General features: G+C 53.8%; 1 protein-coding gene and 1 long non-coding RNA gene across 15 annotated transcripts in view; one reads left to right on the top strand and one right to left on the bottom strand.

Moving 5' to 3' along the window:
- SCTR (secretin receptor) overlaps positions 1 to 20,876 on the bottom strand; it is an 82,478-nt gene that overhangs the window by 29,864 nt on the left and 31,738 nt on the right. For 12 of the 14 annotated variants that reach the window (XR_012421057.1, XR_012421059.1, XR_012421058.1 and 9 more), the window contains 2 exons: positions 7,772 to 7,879; positions 2,244 to 2,347 (listed from right to left, as the gene is read on the bottom strand). The exons of 1 other annotated variant lie outside the window; for it this stretch is intronic. Coding sequence is in view for 8 of the 13 variants with exons in the window: in XM_045366960.3 (XP_045222895.2) it covers positions 2,244 to 2,347; positions 7,772 to 7,879 (212 nt within the window). In the remaining 5 variants the exon portion in view is untranslated. Of the gene's footprint in view, positions 1 to 2,243; positions 2,348 to 7,771; positions 7,880 to 20,876 lie in introns of those variants that run through there. One more of the 14 variants, XM_074008877.1, reaches the window with a different exon arrangement.
- Positions 5,072 to 9,613, top strand: LOC141408168 (uncharacterized). Its single transcript, XR_012421061.1, has 2 exons — positions 5,072 to 5,591; positions 9,169 to 9,613. It is a non-coding gene; the product is annotated as an uncharacterized lncRNA (long non-coding RNA).

Below are 20,876 nucleotides of genomic sequence, written 5' to 3'. Positions count from 1 at the left end.
CTCTTGGAGCTCGTCCTTCTTCACGTAGAGCAAGGCTGATGCGCTATAGAGAGAGGAGTCTTTGCAAAATGCAGAAGAAGGTGTGCTCTGCTACCCAACTTCCTCCTTTCTCCTTGAATTCTGCCACTCTCCACCCGTGCCTTCTCCCATAACCTCACCTTACCCTCCCAGGGACAAGCGAAGCTTGCCCATATTCCAGTTTAGCTAATGGGACCTGCTGAATGTACTCCTTGGGGGGACACACACCTTATGGGGAGGCATCAGAAGACAGAGGATGGAGCACTGGCGCTTTTGGAGCTAGACTCGGTTTAAATCCTACCTCCACTACTTTATAAGCATGTTCCTTAATCCCTGAGCCTCAGTTTCCTCTTCTGCAAAGTGAGAAAAACAATGAATGTACAGGGTTATTTTGAGGATTTCATACTAGCCACCAGCCAGGAAGGCACTCAGTAGATGTTTAAGTGCACAGCAAATATTTACTGGGCCCCCATAGGTGCCAAGCATTGTGCTGGGCACTGGGACCTGGAAACGAACAAGACTCTGATTTGTCACCATGATTTTGCCCAGACCCAGCCCTGGCTCACAGCAGGTCCTCAGTGAGCAGAGTGAGTGAATGCCTTTGAGGAGCGTGTATTGTAGTGAGGGAGGTGGAGGCGTGTGGCACACGCTGATCATTTTAGTGTAACATGGTAGGTAATAGTTGGAGGCCACCGGCGAGCTCTAAGGGAGCCCTTCCCGTGGGGAGGGGAAGAAAGGGCTGGCACTGATGGGCTCGAGTGGAGTCTCGAAGGATGTATAAGAATCAGGAAGGAAAAGAGAGGAGGAAAGTGCTCTCCAGGCAAGGGGCCCTAACAGGGACAAAGGCCCAGGTGGCAGGCAGGATGGCATGGTGTGTATGAGATTTGAGAGACAGGGCCATCCTGGGAAAGGACAGTGATGCAGAGTGAGCTGAGCCCAGACAGGGCCCTGATGGCCACCCTCAGAGGAAGACTCTGGAGGTCCCCAGAAAAGGTCAGCTGATTGCTGAAGGCAGCATCCTCTCAGCTCGGGTAGCTCTGCAGCCAGACTCCCTCCTTGCTTATCAGCCAGGAGACTCTTTCGAATGCTGTAAACATTTTTTTTTTTTTTTAAGAGACAGGGTCTCACTCTGTCCCCCACCGCCCAGGTTAGAGTGCAGCGACACAATCACTGCTCACTGCATCCTCGAACTCCCCAGCTCAGGCGACCCTCCTGCCTCAGCCTCCTGAGTAGCTGGGACTATAGGCACGCACCACCACGCTCAGTTAATTCTTTTTTTTTTTTTTTTTTTTGAGACGGAGTCTTGCTCTGTCGCCCGGGCTGGAGTGCAATGGCCGGATCTCAGCTCACTGCAAGCTCCGCCTCCCAGGTTTTTACACCATTCTCCTGCCTCAGCCTCCCGTGTAGCTGGGACTACAGGTGCCCGCCACCTCGCCCAGCTAGTTTTTTGTATTTTTTAGTAGAGACAGGGTTTCACCGTGTTAGCCAGGATGGTCTCGATCTCCTGACCTCGTGATCCGCCCGTCTCGGCCTCCCAAAGTGCTGGGATTACAGGCTTGAGCCACCGCGCCCGGCCCTAGTTAATTCTTAAACATTTTTTGTAGATACAGGGTCTCACTATGTCACCCCACTATGTTGCCCTGGCCTCAGGCAATCCTCCCACCTCATCCTCCCAAAGTGCTGGGACTACAGGTGTAAGCCACCACACCCAGCCAAAAGCAAACATTTACCGCGCACTTACTGTGACCAGGCACCCATCTCAGCATGCACATATATTAATTCACTTAGTTCTCTTGACAAGCCTACGTTGTCAGCATTATCAACACCATTTCCCAGATGAAGAAACTGAGGCACATTGTGATTAAATCTTCCCCAGCCCCACTAAGGTCAAGGTCGGAATTCAGACGCACCAGCCTGGCTCTGAGCATTTAGCCACCATGTTAGTGTCTCTTTCAGTTGAATGAAACAGCACCTCCAGTCTCGTGGTGGTATGTGACAGTTCCTACCTGTGCCTGGGGTCCTCCTAACCCTCATCTCCGGGTTGATAGACCAGGGCACTGAGGCAGACCCACTGACACCTGTGCGAGTAGGAGGCGGGGGGACAGGGGGCAGCCCTTACATCCTGACCACTGTCCCAGGCCTGTGCCACCCTGTCCTCTCCCAGGGCCTCCTCACCCCACAGGTTCCTGTCCCCGGGTTTGTGGGGTGGAGGTTGACAGGCTTACCCGCTTCTCGTTGGAAGAGTCGTTCACGTTAACACCACAGGCCAGATTAGGCCTGGGGAAGGTTTCTGACCAGCCATCCTGTGTGCAGTTTCGGAACAGGGAACCTGTGGGTGCCAAGAGTCCTGTAGGTGAGCCGTGGGCCCAGGCGCTGTGATTTTCACAGTAACATCTATTGTAACATGGAGCTGCTACAACCACTTTATAGTGTGGAAACCGAGGCACATAGCAGTTCTGGAACTTGCCCCCAAACCACACCCTAGTGAATAGGGGGAAAGTGATTTGAACCCTGGGGCTCGGGCTCCAGAGCCCACGCTCTTAAGCACACACCACGTGCCAATCCCCCTTCTCACCCCAGCCAGGTGCTGCTCCTGACCCCAGACCCTGCCGCCGGTTAACAGGCGGGTCCCCCGGAGAATCTGTGGTGGCTGCCCAGCACCTGACCGCTCCTATCGTGATTTTTTTCTCAGGCTCCTATTTTTACTCATCTTGCTCCACGGAAGTTCTGTTTTAAATGGAACTTCACGCCCTGCTCATGCAGCCATTTGAAACCCACCAGAGTGCCATTGAGATGAACCCCTCCAGGCAGCGCCCCTCACGGAAGGGTGGAGGGTCCTTCAGCCAAGACCTGTAGGCCACCCCTCTGCATTTCTCTGCATAATAGATCGTGAGACCACCACAGTCCTCCAGTTCAGTTGCTCACTGCCCCCCACCCCTGGCACGAGGCCACATGCTGGGCCCTCTCACCACGTGGGCCGTGGTTTCCCCGCCTCCCCAGTGCCTGGCCCAGAGCCTCTGCTTATCAAACGCGGGCTGGCTGGCTGGCTGGACAGAAAGGCAAACTGAATGGGGATGAAGAGCCTGCCCTGAACTCTTCTCCTAGGGAAGAGGAGAGCGCTTCCCCACTGGAGCTTTTACAGCAGGAGCCCAGCCTGCGGAAGGGAGCCACCAGCCAGGAAGGAAGTATTGGAAGGCCACCGTGAGGAGTTTCCCTCCTCGGGCGGAATGGCCCGGCTGCATTCTGTACTCTAAGCTGCCAAGGAGGGCTGGGATCTGGCTCCCCAGCTCGGTTCGGTGTAGGCGTTGCAGCGTGCGGGGTGCTGATGGCCGAGTCCTGTGGGTGGGAGCCCTGCCACCCCTTTGCTCTCACTGAGCGTGGCATGCTTCTTTACACAGACCCCAGGGACTGGGCCCCTGGCTCACAGGGTTTAGGGTCTAATCCTCACAGTGCCCCACTGAGGGAGGTGCTGCTGCCCATTTTACAGGCCAGAACATCAGGGCCCAGAATTGAGTTATGGTGCCCAGCCACAGTGTATGCCATCACTGTTCTGCCCTCCCACCGGGCCCTCTTCCTGAAGTCTCAGGGGCAGTGTTAGTACCAGGAAACCATGTCCTCTGAGATCTGGGCATGCCTGCCCTGTGAAGCCTCAGGAGGCCTGGAGCCCAGGTTTAGAAGCAGCCAGATCCGAGTTTGAAACCCAGTGCAGCCTGTTGGTCGCTGTGTGACCTTCGGTGCGTCATTTCTCCGTGCCACAAAATCATCACCCACACTGCAAGAGTGAGCAGGGAACATGAGAGCACACGGAAAATGCCCAGGCTGGTGCCAGGCACAGAGCGGGCACCGAGGCATCATTCCCCTCTCTTTTTGGCCTTTCTAAAATAGGCAGGAGTGGGTGGGGCTTGGAATCTTGGAATTCAGGGGAGGGGTGGGGAGGTTTCTGGAATTAAATCAAGGGAGTTAGGTTGTCAGATGGGAAACAACGGTGGTCAAATTTAGGCTGGGTGGACGGGAAGGCGATTTAAGGGAACACAAACTCCCCCAAGGCCAGAATCGAAGGTTATCAGACAGTGCATGCCTAGAGGCTGGGCTCCCTGTGGGCTCGCCCAGGGCAGCAGGCCTGCCTGTTTGGGGCCCTCTCCTCACTGACCCAGCAGGACTCCCAAGACAGATGCTGCATGTGACCCAGGCCAGGTGCCCAGAGCTGCTAACAGGGCAGGGCCCCCGCCTTCCACTCTGCAGAGCTGCAAAGGAGCTGCCTCCCCACTTCCCCAGGGCTGAATTCCTAATAGGTAAGGGAACCTTAACCAGGCACAGGCCAGTGTGCACCGCAGGGAAACCCGAAAGGATGTTTGTGTGTGTGTGTGTATATATATATATATATGCAGTTTGGGGAAAGCCAGTCCAAAGCTTTTATCTGATTTTCAGAAGGCTCCGGGGCCCTAATTAGGTTGGAAAACATGACCGCTTTAAGGCCAGATCCTCACTAAGTAGGAAGAGAAAGAGGGCCAAGGGGACACCGCTGGGGAAATGTGTCTTTTGATAAGGAACTCTGGAAGACCAGCGTCCTTTTCAGAATCAAAGGAACACACCCTTGAGGGAGCGTTCTAGGCCTGGCATGAACAGAAACATCTGGGGGCAGAATCGGCCTGCGGTTTCTCCAGTCACATGGACCCCACCCCCCCGTCAGGACCCATGTAGTAGGTGCCCCGAAGGAAAATTAGTTCATTTTCCAGAGCACCTTGTCCTCACTGGTTGCTCCCCCTGGGGTTAGGGTTGGGGGCACCACCTGGGGAAGCCTGCCTTCCTGCCGGGAGATGAAGGGGCAGGGGTCTAATCAGACCCAGAAGTAGATCTATGGGGAGGAAGGTGGGGTGGGTGGGAGTTCTTGGTGACAAATTGAGGCCAGACAGGTGTTGACCTGTGCTCTGGGCCACCCACCCCGAGGCTGGGTATGAACAACGTGGCCCCCACCACCCTGGAGCGAGCCCAGAGCCCAATAGTCAGGCCTTGGGAGTGGCCCTGCAGCCCCACAGCGACACCATGTGGCGGCGAGAAGAAACTGCAGCAGAGTCTGCACAGGACCCCAGCTTCCATCCTCACGTTGTGCAGACATACCGGGACCCCCTGAGCTTCCTGCGGTGGACCATGAGCAATCCAAGGTGGGGGAGCCTCAAGAGGGAGACACTGAGCCTTTACGTAATGAGGCAGGGAGGGGTTCAAGCAATTAATTGAGAAAAAATGTGACAGGACTGGCACCTGGTCCCTTTGCGGCCGAGAGCACCAGCTCTGCCTGTCCCCTCTGCAGAAGGGCAGAAGGGACGGTGCTGGGGGAGGCGGAGGCACTGTGGCTCTGGGAAGGCTGAAAAGGGAGGGCTGTAAAGGAGAAGAGCTTCCAGTCCTTTCCATCAGGAGAAAACCCTGTCAGCTGTGGAGGAGCACTGCATGGGAATCAGAAAGCCGAGTCTGGACCTGACCAGCCTGGGGCTCCAGGTCCCCCACATCTGGACTCATCTCCTGTGTCCTGAGCTCCCAGGACCCCAGAGGCAGGCATGGAGGGGCCACGCTGGCAGGTAAAGTTGGTAAGCTTGCAGGGGTGTGTGTGGCAGGGGTGAGGGAAGTAAGGTGGGAAGGAGAAAAAGGAAAAGAAGGGAGAACAGTAGGGGAGAAGGGACAAAATTTATTTCCAAGCACAGCCTTACAGGGCAGGTCTACTTATTTTCCCCATTTTACAGTCAAGAAAACTGAGGCTCAGCAACAGTAAGCAACTTGGATCCTGGGGCTGACTGGCACCCAGCTAAAAGACATTTCCCCAAGTCCCTTGCAGTTAGATGTTGCCACGTAACTGAGTTCTAGCTGAAGGAATGTAGGCAGAGTGGGGTCCTTCCCAGGCCGGCCCCTTATGAACCTCTGCCATGTGGTCCTCAGGGTCCTTTCCCCTCTGCCAGTCAGCCTGGAAACTGTGTGACGCCACAGTTGTGAGGTATGGGGTGCTGGAGTCACCGTGTGGAGGAGAGCTGCATGCTCATCAGGAACACCTGTTTCCTGTTTTGGAGGGTTTTTTTGTTTGTTTCTTGTTTTGTTTTGTTTTGTGTTTTTGAGACAGAGTCTCACTCTGTCGCCCAGGCTGGAGTGCAGTGGCACGATCTCCACTCACTGCAATCTCAGCCTTCCAGGTTCAAGTGATTCTCTTGCCTCAGCCTCCTGAGTAGCTGGGATTACAGGTGTGCACCACCACGCCTAGCTAATTTCTGTATTTTTAGAAGAGATGGGATTTCACCATGTTGGCCAGGCTAGTCTCGAACTCATGACCTCAGGAGATCCACTCACTTCGGCCTCCCAAAGTGCTGGGATTACAGGCATGAGCCACCGCGCCCGGCCTGTTTTGGACTTTCTGTGGACAAATTTGCATGAAGGCTTTGAGATATGGGGCATTGTCTGTTACAGCAGCCAGCACTACCAAGCCAGGAAGTGGAGGAGCGGGGTTCAAGCCTGTCTACCTCAACCTCCCCAATTCCCATAGCGTAGGGTGTTGAGTGAGGCTTCGAGGGAGCAGCATGTTCCCCAGATATGTGTGTGAGTGTGCACACATGTGCATATGTACAACAGAATTATGGCGAGAAGAATCTGCACTGCCTTCCCACAGTCTCTGGCCCATGGTCATCTTTGCCTTGCCTGACTTTGAAAGGCTGGTGGGTTTTAATGTTAAATCACCTGTTCTTGTTCAGGCTTCATCAGGCAGCTTTCCTGTCCTGCATGGACCAGGAAAGAGGGGCAGCTGCACAGCTTTTCTAGTTCCTGTTATTATTACTCTTTACCGGATCAAGGGAAAAGGCCTGTGATCTTCAGGGTGGTTTATGGTGACTAAATGAGCCCATGTGTTAATATAAAAATGCCCAGTGCATGGTCGACTTCTAATCAATATGAGTCAACTAGGAAAATTCTTTTTTTTTTTTTTTTTTTTTTTGAGACGGAGTCTCGCTTGTCGCCCAGCCCAGGCTGGAGTGCAGTGGCGCGATCTCGGCTCACTGCAAGCTCCGCCTCCCGGGTTCACGCCATTCTTCTGCCTCAGCCTCCCGAGTAGCTGGGACTACAGGCGCCCACAACCGCGCCCGGCTAATTTTTTGTATTTTTAGTAGAGACGGGGTTTCACCGTGGTCTCGATCTCCTGACCTTGTGATCCGCCCGCCTTGGCCTCCCAAATTGCTGGGATTACAGGCGTGAGCCACCGCGCCCGGCAGGAAAATTCTTAAAACTGCAGTTGTTCTCGGGTAAGAGAACCCCCTGCTCCAGGAGGCCAGGGGCTCCCAGGGAGCCAGTTTCTCAGCAGGGCCTGACAGAGGAAGGAAGAATTCGGGAAGGCCAGGCCATTAGGGAGCCTGCCACTGCCAGGAGGGGATCCAGACATGGGGACTGGAACAAGGCCCCTAGTTGCTAAGGGGGCAGAAACATGGAAGGAAGGAAGAGAGCTCCTAACTGAAGGGCCTGGGGAAGACAGAAGCAGGCCCAGGCTGGCTCCCTTACTGCCTTCCCCAGTGCACTGCCTCCCGCCCCCTTGCTTGAGACCCTGAGAATTGAGTCCACCCCACATTCCCAAGCAAGGCTTCCAATTCTTTGCAGTGATCTCCCCCCATCATTGTACCCATACTTGTCCTCAGAGAAGGTTCCTTGGCCTCCTGCCTCTAAGCTGAGGCCCCACCCAGAGGGCCACCCCCCCAGCCTCTCCACCAGGCCCCATGGGCTGAGTGGTTACCATTTCTGCTGGTGAGCATCCGGAGGAATCTCGGGCACTCCACCTCCACCATCCGGCCCGGCACAGAAGAGGGCCAGCAGCTTATGTTGTCCCACATCCCCTCACAACCTGCCAAGAAAAGCAGCATCAGACAAGGATGGGAGATGGACCGAGGGCTGCCCTACCATGCTGTCCACATCACTGACACCCTCGCCTGCCTGGAATTCCCATTAGACTACTTCCAAAGTTCCCAGTAGGTGCTGACTCCTTGGAATCAGGAACCAATAGTGTCTAATGCACCTTTTCCTCTTCGGACCCTTGGACTCTGCCATCTACATGGTAGTGCTCAGTGTTGAAGATAGAAGAAAGTAAGAAAGGGAGGGAGGAAGGGAAGAAGGAAAGAAGGAAGGCACCCTCTCCTATAAGCTTTGCAAGTGAAGGTCTGGATTTCTCTGGAGCAGATGGCACATCTGTTGGCCAATCAGTTTGCATTAAATGACTAAGCAGCAGTGGGCGTCCCTCCTAGCTGCATGGTATGACTACCTGGGGAGCTTTAGAAATAGACATAGCCGGTGTGGCACACAGCGATCCTGCACGAATTGGTTTGGGTGGGCCCAGGCATCATGTCCTTTAAAAGCCTTCCAGGTAATTCTAACGTTTGACTGCAGGGTTGAGAACTCTTGTCCCACGGTTCTCAAATTTCAGCTTGCATTAGCATCACCCAGAGGGATTATTAAAACACAGATTGTTCAGTAGGTCTGGGGTGGGGGCTGAGTATCTGCATTTCTAACAAGTTCCCAAGTGATGCTGATGCCGTTTGTCCTGGGACCACACTCAGAGCCACTGCCCTGGCCTATGGACACAGCTCCACAAGGGTCACCACTTATTTGCGGCAAGAATATTATTGAGGATGTTGCTTTCTACATCACTTGAGTTCCCTTGATGAGGCCCCTCCCAGAAGGAGAATCTGGTCTCAGTGCAGTGAGAAGCTGAACTTATTGTGAACAGCTAGTATATATAGACACTGCATTTGAAGCTGGTTTCTTCTTTGATTTGGCTGCTAGGAAGCTCAGAGCTAGATGTGTGGCCCACTTCCGAAAACTAAAAGACTTTAATAAAATTAAGACTGAAAGACTTGAATAAAAAAAAATCACTAGGTGTTTTCAGTGCAAAACTAGGCATTGTCTAAGTACAGCTTTCTGGATTATCTGATTCAATGGGGTGCCAGGCCTTTTGTTGTCTTCGAGCTTTTCTGCAACTCTGTAACTTCTAGATGATTGGCAGCAATGCAAATGATTCTCGTCCATAGGCACAATCATTATTGTCCAGTTGAAATACGATTAATTTCACTTCCCTCCCTGTGTATTCAGCCAGCTTTGCATCTATTTGTAAATTCATATTACCATTCTGTCTTATAGGTACGGTACTGCATTAGTCTGTTTTCATGCTGCTAATAAAGGCATACCTGAGACTGGGTAATTATAAAGGAAAGAGGTTTAATGGACTCACAGTTCCACATAGCTGAGAGGCCTCACAATCACGGCGGAAGATGAAGAAAGAGCGAAGGGACTTCTTACATGGCCGTGGGCAGGAGGACATGTGCAGGGAAACTCCCCTTTATGAAACCACCAGATCTCATGAGACATATTCACTATCGCAAGAACAGCATGGGAAAAACCTGTCCCCAAGATTCAATTACCTTCCACCAGGTGCCTCCCATGACACATAGGAATTCTGGGAGCTACAATTCAAGATGAGATTTGAGTGGAGACACAGCCAAACCATATCAGGTACTTTGAATTCTATGAACCAGTGATAAGATCTTACTGACTCCCTCACAAATTAAACAAGCTGTTCGGCAGGTATTCTTTTGACATTTGTGTGTGAGCTGTGACTGTACTGTCTTTTAAGACATCATTTCACGTAACCACCCACCAATTCTCCCAAAGTTGATCCGAGGGCAGCCACGCAGGGAAACTGCTTCCTGCGACAGATTTCTGGAACCCGTGCCCTCTGAGAGGTCAAAACTTGGGCCAGGCTTGGAAGGGGCTGGAAATGAGCTGAGGGACACCCATGAGGTGAGCCGCAGTCAGTGGTCCTCCAGTTTGGGGAACATGGCACAGGGCAGAGCCCAAAAAGAAAGAGCCAGGACTCGAGTCGGCTGACCCGGGCTCCAGGCCTGCCCCACCTTGCCAGCTGCCCTGCTCACTTGCTCGTCTCTTCCGGGAGGACCAGCCCCTCCCTCCTGAGGCTATCCAGAGGAAGAGCTCAAAGCCCACCTCAAAAGCCTGCCTGGAGCAGGCACTGGGACTGGCAACCCCTTTCCCACTGGCCTCCCCAGGCCTGTTCCTTTCTCATCTGGACTCAGGAGGTTGGACTAGGCTGGGTCTCCTGAATGGTGGCAATCCTTAGCTCTGGGGACTGGGCGATGGATGCGGTGTGCAGACGTCGCGGGAGTACCCAGATGGCAAACGCTCAGCTTTTTAAGGAGCAAGAATCTATTTTCAGGCATGAATCTGACCAGACCCAGAGCATCCATAGTGTCCTTGACTCTGTCATCCCCTCTAAGTGAAATCTCCCTGGCGACCTGTCCCATTGCAGAAGCGTGAGCCTCCAGTCTACATCAGAATGAGCTGGGTGCCTGTCAGAGATACGCAGACCTCTAGGCCCCAGATCCTCCTTGTGAGGCCAGACCCAGGAATCTGCATTTTAAGAATTCCCCAAAGACGCTGCTGCAGCGGTCCCAGGACTCGCTTTGAGAATTTCCACTCTGAGCCTCCCTGCTCCTCACCGCTGAGCGTTCCTCATTTCTAGGCTCAGCGCTACCGCTGGCTCCCAGGAGTAATTCACAGGCAGTGAGACAGGCGGTCACAGACCCACCAGTGGGGGTCACTGCTAGCTGTGTCTTCACCTTGGTGCCTGGGTACAGATGCCTCCCCCACCACCAGGCAGAGAGCCCAGGAGAGCAGGCTCCTGGGGCTATGATGGGCCAGGCATAGCACAGGTGCTCAGCAAACAGCAGATGAACAAATGAAGGGACGCCAGCTGGAACCGCTGCCTCCCGCACCAGTCCCCGCCAGGCACCCCTCGTAAACGGGCTTTCACCTTGACACCCAGTTGACTTCTACATTCTGTATTCAGGGCCTGCCAGCTCTGGTGTGGTGCCGATGGGGAAGAGCTCTGTGCGTCCCACACTTGAGTTCATGTAATCCCATGGCAGTGCCCCCCAGTTCCCGAGGTGCCTGGCTCTACCCCCACTTCATAAACGCGGCAATCAAGCTGAGCCAGAAGTGGCTTCCCAGGCCACACAGCCAGGGAATGGAGGGGATGAGAGCTATCTTCACCCAGCCCTCCAGCCACCTGACCTGTCTCCAGATGACACTGGCCCCAGCTGCCTAGTGCCCTCCTTGTTCAAGCCAGGCTCTGGGAACTGGAGAGAGGTGGGGGGGTGGGGAAGGGTAGGGTGGGCAGGGCCAGGGCCTGGGTCAGGGAGGATGCTGGCCTAGAGTGGGGAAGCCACAGCAGGTGTGGCCTGTTTCTCCCTGAAGAGAGGCCCAGCCCCCTAGTGGGAGAGGAGAAGTGGGAGGGCCCAGAAAGGAACCCAGTCCTGAAATCAGGATGCCTGTGGGGGCTTTGGAGGTGGGGCAGTCCCAGGAACCACAAGGGCAGCCATGAGCAAGGGCGTGGTAGAATTGGAGAGGGACACAGAAGGCCGTGTGTGGGCGGGGCTTTCATAGGACAGTGGAAGCATTTATGAGGCCAAGGAGCAGGGGTCTGTGTCCTTGGAGGCATATGGGAGATGAGGAACCCCTTGGATATTCCAGAAGCTTCACCTGCAAGAGGAGGAGCGGGAGCTTCTCTCTGCTGCGCACTCCCCAGGGAGGGCTGCGCCACTATCCCGAGGCTGCTTGTTCCCATTCCAGCTGTGGACGCTGCTGGCTGGGCCTGAGCAGGGTCTCGGGAACTCGGCAGGCCTGCCGGGTAACCCTGGGCCTACCCAGATGCCTGTGGGGTGGGGACTCAGTCCTGAGGACCCTTTACGGACAGCCCACTATTTGTCTCCATGCTGACCTAACCTGGCACCTGGAGTTTCGGGAGGCAGAGGCTGACCCAGGGCCCTCTTTCCCTTTGCGGCCATCTCAGGGTGGCAGCAGGATGCGCAGGGCGCCTCGTTTCGAGTTGCAGCTCCCCTGCCGGCTTGGGTCAGCCTCTCTTGCGTTGGAAGCAGCTGGGGCATTTCCAGAGCATGGAAAAAGGCAGGAACCTTTGCCTCACTTGGGGAAAAACAGATTCAGCGCTGGCTGGACTGGCCAGGTCAGCCAGGGCACCAGCCGCAGGCTGGCTGTCTGGCTGGTTGGCCAGACAGATGTGGACGGTGCCAGCACGTCTGAGAGGCTTCCTAACTTGGGTCATGTCAGGCAGGGCCCCCAGGGATGCCTGGGGACAGGCCATGCCAGGCCTGTGCTGGATGCACATCACACGTCCCGGAGCTGAGGTTGACCGCAGCCCAAGGGTCATTAGGGTCACTGCCCCACAGCAGAGATGAGGGAGCTGAGGCTCCAAGAGGGGGAAGTGACAAGTGTGGGTGCCAGAGCTGGTGATAATGGAGCTGGGATCCCACTCAGCCTTCCCATCTCGCCAGCCTGGGACAGGCTGCCTCCTCCAGGCTGGCCTCGGTGGCAAAAGACCTGACTGCCAGCCCCACACAGCATTGCTCATTTCCTGAGAACCAGTGACACTACCTTGCTCTCTTCCAGCCCTGGCTCCACCATCTGGGCACAGAAGGCACAGAACAGACCCGGGGTTTCCCAGCGTGAGGTGAGCTCACCACTCACTGGCGGCCTGTGCTTTTGGCTGGTATATAGTTGAACATTTTTTCATAGTTGCACTTTTTAAAAGAAAATTTAATGTGTATTAGAAACATTATAAAACTAGCATATCACAGCTGTGATTTTATAGCTACTGTTGTTTAGGATGAGGCTAAGTTTTTTAAAAGTCCATTGATTGAAAGGAAAACATGTGAAGGAAACCACAGTACAGGAGGTGTGTGGCTATAGCCGCGCTGCAGGGAATGTGGCTTGGGGGAGCCGGGCAGTCCGTGTGGCCTCCTTGGTGCTTGTGGAGGCTGCCTTGCACTGTCTCCAGGCTTTGAATGCAGCATCTCGGACCCCACTCTTGGACTCCCCAGTCCCCCAAGCCAAGCATGAATGGGAGGCAGGGGAGAGCGCTCCTGGCTTAGCTTCGGATAGCTGTCCTGGCTCTGGCCTTCCCAGGCAGCCATGGCAGGGAAGGGACGCAACCCAGGACTGGGGTCTCCCTGGGCAGTTTTAGTTCCAGAGCAGCACAGTTCACTGCCTGACTCGGGGGTGAGTGGCATTCATTGAGATAGGGGATGGGGGAGCTTTGTCAATAGTGCCACACTTACTGAGCCACGAGGGAGGGGTCACCGCCCCAGGAGAGACAGGGCTAGAAGAAATATACATTAGCTGTGTGGGCAGGCACATCCAAAGCATGAGAAGAGCAGACCTCCCCACCCCTTGTTGTCTCTGATGGCCACCTCCGCCACCAACTGTCTGGCTGGAGGGGGTGGGATGGAAGGCTGGGAAGTTTCAGTGGAGAACCAAGAGAAGACAATGCCAGCCCACAAACACCGCCTGGGGAGGAGGGGCTGCCTGCCCCAGTGCCCATGGCCCAGGAGGACGGCATGGGATACCAGGTTGAGGGAGGTGGTGTGGTGGAGATATAATGGGCTTTGGACCCAAGCCTACCTTGGGTATGACACTTAACCTCCGTGAGCCTCAGTTTCCTCATCTGTAAAATGGGCACAGTAATATTTCCCAGGATTTTTGAGAGAATTAAATGATACGTGGGTGCAGTGGAATACTTTCTGATCCATCCATCTCTTCTTTTTTCTTCTCCTGTGTTTTTGTTTGTTTGCTTTTGTTTTTTGGTTTTTGTTTTTTTTTTTTTTTTTTTTTTTTTTGCCTTTCCTCTCTCCTTCCTCTTCAGATTGAAGTCACAGAGAAAGGCAGGAGAACTTCCTGGCTTGGGTTTCCGAAGGCCTCTGGGGGATGAAGAGGTGTTCCGGAATAATCAAAGCACTAGGGAAAAACTGAAAAAGAGCAAGAATTCCCACAGGCTGGGCAGAGATGGAGGGGAAGTGATGAGTTGGGACATGGAAGGTTCCAGAAGGGGCGCAAATACCCAGCTGCCCAGCCAGCCCTGAGGAGGTAGGATGGCCCAGAGGAGAAACGGCTGTGGGGGCAGGTCTAGACAGGCAGACCACACACAGCCTTGCCGAGCCCATGTCTCTCGGCAAAGCACAGGAGGGGCCAGTGGCCCAGGATAGATGGCCCTGCCAGTCCCCACCTGTGACTGACAGCATTGTCAGCCGCAGGCGAGATCCCCCTGAACACGGTGGTGCTACGTGAATCTCTAGCCCCCTGGGAAAACTGCAGGGGAAGATTCAGAAATGTCTGCCATCCCAGGAGAATGTAATCAGAATTAAGGTCAGAAAATGGAGAAAGTTCTAGTTTCACCCAAAGGGGTTTATAGGTAAAGATTCGTGGTCTTTATGTTTGTGGAGCCCCTGGTCTGAAGCAGACCCAGCAATGTCAGCTTCTTCTGGCCTGCCCACAGGGATAGAGAGGTGGCCCCAGAGGCAGGTCTGGGTGGGTGGGGGGAGGGCTGAGAGAGGGGAAAGTGCCATCTGAAAGGGCAGGACAGTGCCTGGGAGTTTGCCCTGTGTCTACCCGGCGTGGAGCCTCCATCCTACAGTCCTCTATTTATAAATAAGCTCAGATGGCCTGATAAAAATCTGGGGCTATTTCTGGAGCAATGTGTCAGGCTGCAGTGGCATGGGGCCAGGCCGGGCCATGCTGAACTGGGCCACTCACACCCCTCCATGTCCGTGGTGCTCACTTCATCGGCTGATGGGGTCACCAGGGAAGCCACAGCTGCTCTTTGTCTTGCCCTTGTGTCTGTCCTCTCCTACCTTCTGGTTCCGCTGGTGTTTGCTCTTTCCTCTGCCTACGGACTGCCACATCCATCTCTCAGGCACCTCCACCCTTGCTCACCCCCACTCATCCCTTTCTCCTCCCCAGAATCCACAGTGGCTTAGGACAAGCTCCTGCACAGCGGCCTGTTTCCCAGTTGCATCGTGTCTCCCTTTGCCTCTCTTGGCTCAGCCCTGGCCCCATCCCCAGGCCATCCAAGGGGCAGCCTGGTGAGTTTTCCTCAACTTTGCTAATGGCTTGACCTACAGTCTTAAGTCGAGAAGGTGTCGCTGTCATTTGTGATGGCTGGACACACAGGAGCTGTGGTCAGGATGGGGCTAGAGGAGCTGAAATCCCAGGGCAACAAAGGTATTTAAAAGCACATCACAGGAAAAACAGCTAAAGAGTCTTGGAACCAGGAATCATAAGCTGTTTGATGGGATGAACTCTTTTGAGAGTGATGAGGTGCCCATCACTGAAAGTAGTCAAGCAGAGAGTCATGGAATTAGGAGACTGGGAAGAGCATCAGACACTGAATGAAGTCTGCACTAGATGAGATGAAGAACCCTTCCAGCCCTGAGACCGAGCAGCCACTTCTCTGGAGCAGGCTGGCCCATCTATGTCCAGAAGGCCAGCCCCAGGCCAGCTTCTGAGCACGGGGAGCTAAGTCCTTCCCCTTCCAGAGACTGCACAAAGTGTGTGCCACCCTCACGGAACCCTCCTCATCCACCGAAGAACTCTTCCTCACCTGATGTAAAGCTCTTCATTTCACACCACCTTTCAAGCGAATTAAGGATTAATTGCCAGCAGCAATCTCGTCTTTTTTGTTTGTTTTCTCTAATGGAAAACCCTTAACTCGGGAGGGTAAGGTTATCAGTCATTCACAGCTCAGTTGTGCTGTGTTGGATTAGACTGGATGGCAAAGCTGAGTCCTGTGTCAGCTCTGTGTGATCCTGGGCTGCTTGGAGCCTGTTTTCTCATCTATGAAATGGGAGTAATTATAGTGCTTATTGCACAGCTGTTTTAAGAACTAAAAATTTAAATTGTCTAGAATGTTATACGAACATAAGCTAACATATTTTGGAAAAATGAGCCAAGATCAGTGGTGCCAAGAGAAGAATGGGCAGAGGTGAGCTGTGGGCAGCCGTGGAGGATGGTCCAGGGCGTGGCTGCCAGAGGGCATCGGGGGCCAGGAGACTCCAGAAAGGAGCTAGGAGCTAGGAATGTTAGAGAAAACTGCACTAACAGCCAGCACGCGTGAAGAACTGATTCATGCTACACTGTGGATGAACCTAAAGAACATTATTCTCGGCAAATGCAGACAGACACAAAAAGTCACGTAGCAAATGCTTCCGTTGATATGAAATGTCCAGCATTGGCAAATCCACAGGGACAGAAAGCAGATTAGTAATAGCCAGCAGCTGGGGAGAGGGATGGAGGGGAATGATGATTTAATGGGTACAGGGATTTTATTTTGGGGTGATGAGGAGATTTTGGAATGAGATAGAGCTGGTGGCCGCATACAGCATTATGAATGTGCTAACTGCCATTGAATTATTGACTTTAAAATGGTGAATTTCATGCTATGTGAATTTCACCTCAATAAAAAAGGTACAAAATAAAAAACCTGTTTTCCTGGACCCATGCCCTGGGGAGTGGGCAACCAGCAGGCAGAGACAAGAAGAAAAAGGGGATGGCATGACCCCACTTGAAGGCAAGGACACTAAGGCTCCGAGAGGACCAGCGTCTTGCTCAAGGTCACAGAGCACCTGTGTGACAGAGCAGGACACATGCCCAGGTCTGTCTGACTGTCAAACCCACACCTTTCATGTCACCACATTGTCCTTCTGGAACATTCTTTCCCTGGGGAGAGCCATGGCCCTTCCACCAGCCAGCTCTGAGGGGGTATTGACTTCTGTAAACAAAGTAATAAATAGCCCTGTGGGGCAGGCCATGCAGTTATTAGGGTGACCGTGAAATGTTCCCACAAAATGCCAGTAAGACCTTGGCCACCTAACCCGGAATAGCTGAAGAGTTAATTTTTTATTTGTGATAAGTGTGGCGGGCTCGGTGACAGCTCCTTGAGTGGTGTTTCCTGTAACTCGTCTGGCGTTCAAATATTAACCTCTACCCCAGGGAGCTTAACCATTAACCCTGCACTCTCAACGGAGAGCCCCAGCAGTCCCTTCCTCCACACAGGTGCCAGGATAGAGCCTCGGTGCTGAGAGAGGCCCCCTGGGCACCAGATCTAGGCCTTGGCCATTTTTCCTCTTAGTCTTTTAGGGGATTTTTCCTCAGACATCACACCCGCTCCACAGTCCCAGATGGAGCCCTTGGCCCCGGCTTCTGACCCCCTCAGTGCGGCAGACCTGAAGACTTTTCCAGCAGGCAGAGTCCTTGGACATCTTTAGGGCTTTAAAACCATGTTTTCAAAGTAACAGATCCCCTTTCCTACATGCACACTGCAGAAGGCCAATATGCAAAACAGATCCCAGTGACAGCTGTTTGTGATGCAAGGGTCAGCTGAGCCACCCTTTCACCCACCTGCATGCTGGCCCTCCTTGGTTCTGCCACCAGGGCCTGGCCAGACACCGCAGCTCTTGCAAAGCCAGGGGAGCCCTTTTCTCAGGGAGAGTAAGGTCCGGAGGAGAGGGGTGTGGTTAGGGCTTGCCCAGGTGCCCCCAGTGAGTGTGAGGCAGAAGTCAAGCAGGAATCCCCAGTGAGCTTTCTCGGCCCTGGATGCAGTCAGGACCTGGCAGAAAGGGCTGTTGCACTGCATGGGGTGCCTTAGGGAAGAAAGACGACCGATTCTGCTCAGATCAGTCAACCCAGAATTGAGACATGGACGTGGGTGCAACTTCCTGGAGTAATATGGATGTGCACTTGGCATTGGTAAGGTGACTGGGCAAGAGGTTCGCAGAAGAGGCAGCACCCACAGGCAGGGCTGAGCGCCTAACTGGACCCCAGCCATTCATGGCAGAGGTCAGCCTGGCTGCACCAAAGGGCTGGGACAGAGGCCGTGAGGGGAGCTTCTGCCTTCTTCAGGTAGTAATTCACTTATTCCCCACAACAGCGTCGTGAAGTTGATCCGATTATTTTCCACACTTTAAAATGGGCACATTGAGGAGTGGGGAGAATCCTCTACCCAAGAGCCCCAGAAAGGAAGAGTGGCACCGACTCCAGCTGACTCTGTCTGCTTCCTGCCTGGCATTCAGCCCTGCTCATCTCACCAGATCCAGCCGTGAGTCCCACCCCGGTGGGGAGAGTCTCTTCCTCGAACTGTGACAGCCCAACAGGAATTCCGGGTGCCCAGAGGGGAGCAGGAACCCCAGCCAGCATGGTCACTAGTCAGGGCCTGAGTGAGGCAGGCAGAGCCAGCTCACCACTCCGTAGCGGAGGGCCACAGAAAACAGGGACTCCCCTCTCTCCCCCAAAGCCAGACCCTGGAGAGCATCCCTCCACCGGTGACCAGGACCACATCGCTCGCCTCAGCTAATCTGTGACAAGTTGGGCAGCTGGGGGCATTTGTGTCCTCTGCAGGGGCCTCGCCTGCCTCCAAGGCTCCATCTCATCTCCCACTCTCTCCTTGGGGCTGGCGGTCTTTTGTTTTCTCTTTTCTCCCTGCTCTCTGTCATGTATCTGCCCTCATTCACTCAGTAAGTCAGTCAACAAACACACACTGAATATTCAGTCTGGCAAGACCTGTGTCAAAAACACTGGGGAAGAAGGAAGGCGACACTGTTGCTGCCTCAGGCTGGGGCAGGGACAGTCCAGGAAACACACGTTTACAGTGCAGTGCAGAGGTGCGAGGAGAAAGAAACCGTCTCCTGCAGGAGTCGGGGTGACTCACTTGGCCAGAGGAGCTATGGACACTCAGACATCATTCCTAGAAGAGTCTGAAAAGACGGGTGGTTTCAGAGGGAAGAAGATGGAGAATGGTGTTGTAGCAGAGGGGTCTGCATGTGCAAAAGCTGGAGGCAGGAAAGAAATGGACAGGCAGGAAATTGCAAGCAATTTGGTTGAGAGTTGAGCTGATTGGCAGTGTTTGGGGTGGAGATGTGGACAGGGGCCACGTCAGGAGCTGGGCCTCATCCTGGAACCACTGGAGAACAGTGGGACATTTTAAACACATCTCATGTTAAAATAACCATCCCTTACTTCTCAGTATAAACGAAAGTTCACCATCAGCCCCCAGAGAGGCTCCGCATTCTAGGCCCTATCTCATAGGGCTGCTGTCATCGGAATTTCAGGCATTGTCCTTGGGGAGACGAGGTGGGGGGCACCCACGACTCGGCTGCACCTCAGGCTGGCCTTGTTGGTGCCTTGCTTCTTCCTGTCCCAGACACAGTTGCTGGGGGTAGCAGGAAATCAGAAGGCTCTCTTTGGTGCCCCCATGAATGCCGTAAGACCATGGTCTGGCTCCCCAAGTGCAGTCAGAGCCAGAGGGAAAGTGCAGTCAGGTAGAGGGAAAGCAAAGGCTCACACTATGGGAGAGATGTCTGTCCCTGTCCCTGTCCCTGTCCCTCGCGCAGTGGTCGAGTGCATGGGCTAAAGCACGTTTGCAGCATCCACGTTGCTGCCTCTGCTGATCACATGCCCTCATGTTCCTCTGCTTCCAGCTGCTCCTGACAAATGGGGGCCGGGAGGGCTCCAGACTGGCTCCTGGGTCCTCTTCCCTTCCCGCTCCTGTACTCTCCTGGTGCAACCTCAGCCTCACCTGCGCCTATGCGGAGGTTTATCCCCAGCCCTCATCCCCACTCTGTAGTCTCACCTCTACATGTCTAAAACTACATTTGTGATTTTTAATCTCCTCTCCTCCAAAATACTGATTTTCCTTTACTTCTTCCTCCAGTTGCTCAAGTCAGACACCTGGGGGCCATCCTGGATTCTCTGTCTCTCACCTCATTCCCAATCCAGCTCATCACCATGTGTGGTCAGTGTCTCCCACCCACACAGCTCTGCTATGGGTGTACGCCTCTCCAGCCCTCGCAGCGGAACCTGCTTCTAACTCCTTAGCCTTAACCTTTTCTGGGCATACCCAATCTCACTTTCACCCACTGGCCCAGTATCCCTTTGTCTGGGGGCTTTCTCTATCTACTGGAGGCAATTCTGTCACTAAGCACAGCAGGCTGGCAGTGCAAGGGAATGAAAGCTGCGTGTCCTGAAGCAGCCCCACCTCTGACTGATGGGACACTGGTGGATGCATCCTCCAGCTCCTGTGCGACTTGGAGGCGTGTGTTCCACAAGTGCCCACAGTGATGACGCAACATTTACCAGCTTTCTTCCCTTCCCTGTCTTGGTTCCCAGTCCTACTGATCTGGCCTGGAATCATCTGCTTCTGGGGAATCCAAACAATGACATCCTATCCAGTCCCAGTGATCATATCTCTTGCCTAGACCACCGGGCTCCCAGCGGGTCTCTCTGAACTACTCGTGTCCTTTTCCAGTTCACCTCCCACACTGTGGCAGAGGTGATCTTTCATAATGCAGACAGTCACACCCCTGGCCTCCTAAGACTCTCCTGGGCTTTTGGCCGCTCTTAGGATAGGATGAAAATCTCCCAAGGGCTGATGAGCCCCTGTGTGCTCATCCTGCAGCAGGCTCCTTCATGTCCGTGCTCAGTAACCACCAGTCAGGCTCAGGCCTTGGCTCAAACATCATTTCCTCAAGAAAGCCCTCATGGAGGCCCAGGCCAGGTCAAGCTTCCTGATTAGACACTCAGGCAGACCCACATACTGCTCTTATCTCATTTTTTTTTTTTTTTTTTTTGAGACGGAGTCTTGCTCTGTCTCCCAGGCTGGAGTGCAGTGGCCGGATCTCAGCTCACTGCAAGCTCCGCTTCCCGGGTTTTACGCTATTCTCCTGCCTCAGCCTCCCGAGTAGCTGGGACTACAGGCGCCCGCCACCTCGCCCAGCTAGTTTTTTGTATTTTTTAGTAGAGACGGGGTTTCACCGTTATCTCATCATTTTATATGAGTTTCTTTCTTTCTTTCTTTTCTTTCTTTCTTTCTTTTCTTTCTTTCTTTCTTTCTTTCTTTCTTTCTTTCTTTCTTTCTTTCTTTCAGCAGACCCACACACTGCTCTTATCTCATCATTTCATATGAGTTTCTTTCCTTCCTTCCTTCCTTCCTT

This window comes from Macaca fascicularis, chromosome 12 (genome assembly GCF_037993035.2).
Source record: "Macaca fascicularis isolate 582-1 chromosome 12, T2T-MFA8v1.1".
In the NCBI taxonomy this organism is placed as follows: Eukaryota; Metazoa; Chordata; class Mammalia; order Primates; family Cercopithecidae; genus Macaca; species Macaca fascicularis.
This window is presented reverse-complemented; position numbering and strand designations above follow the sequence as displayed.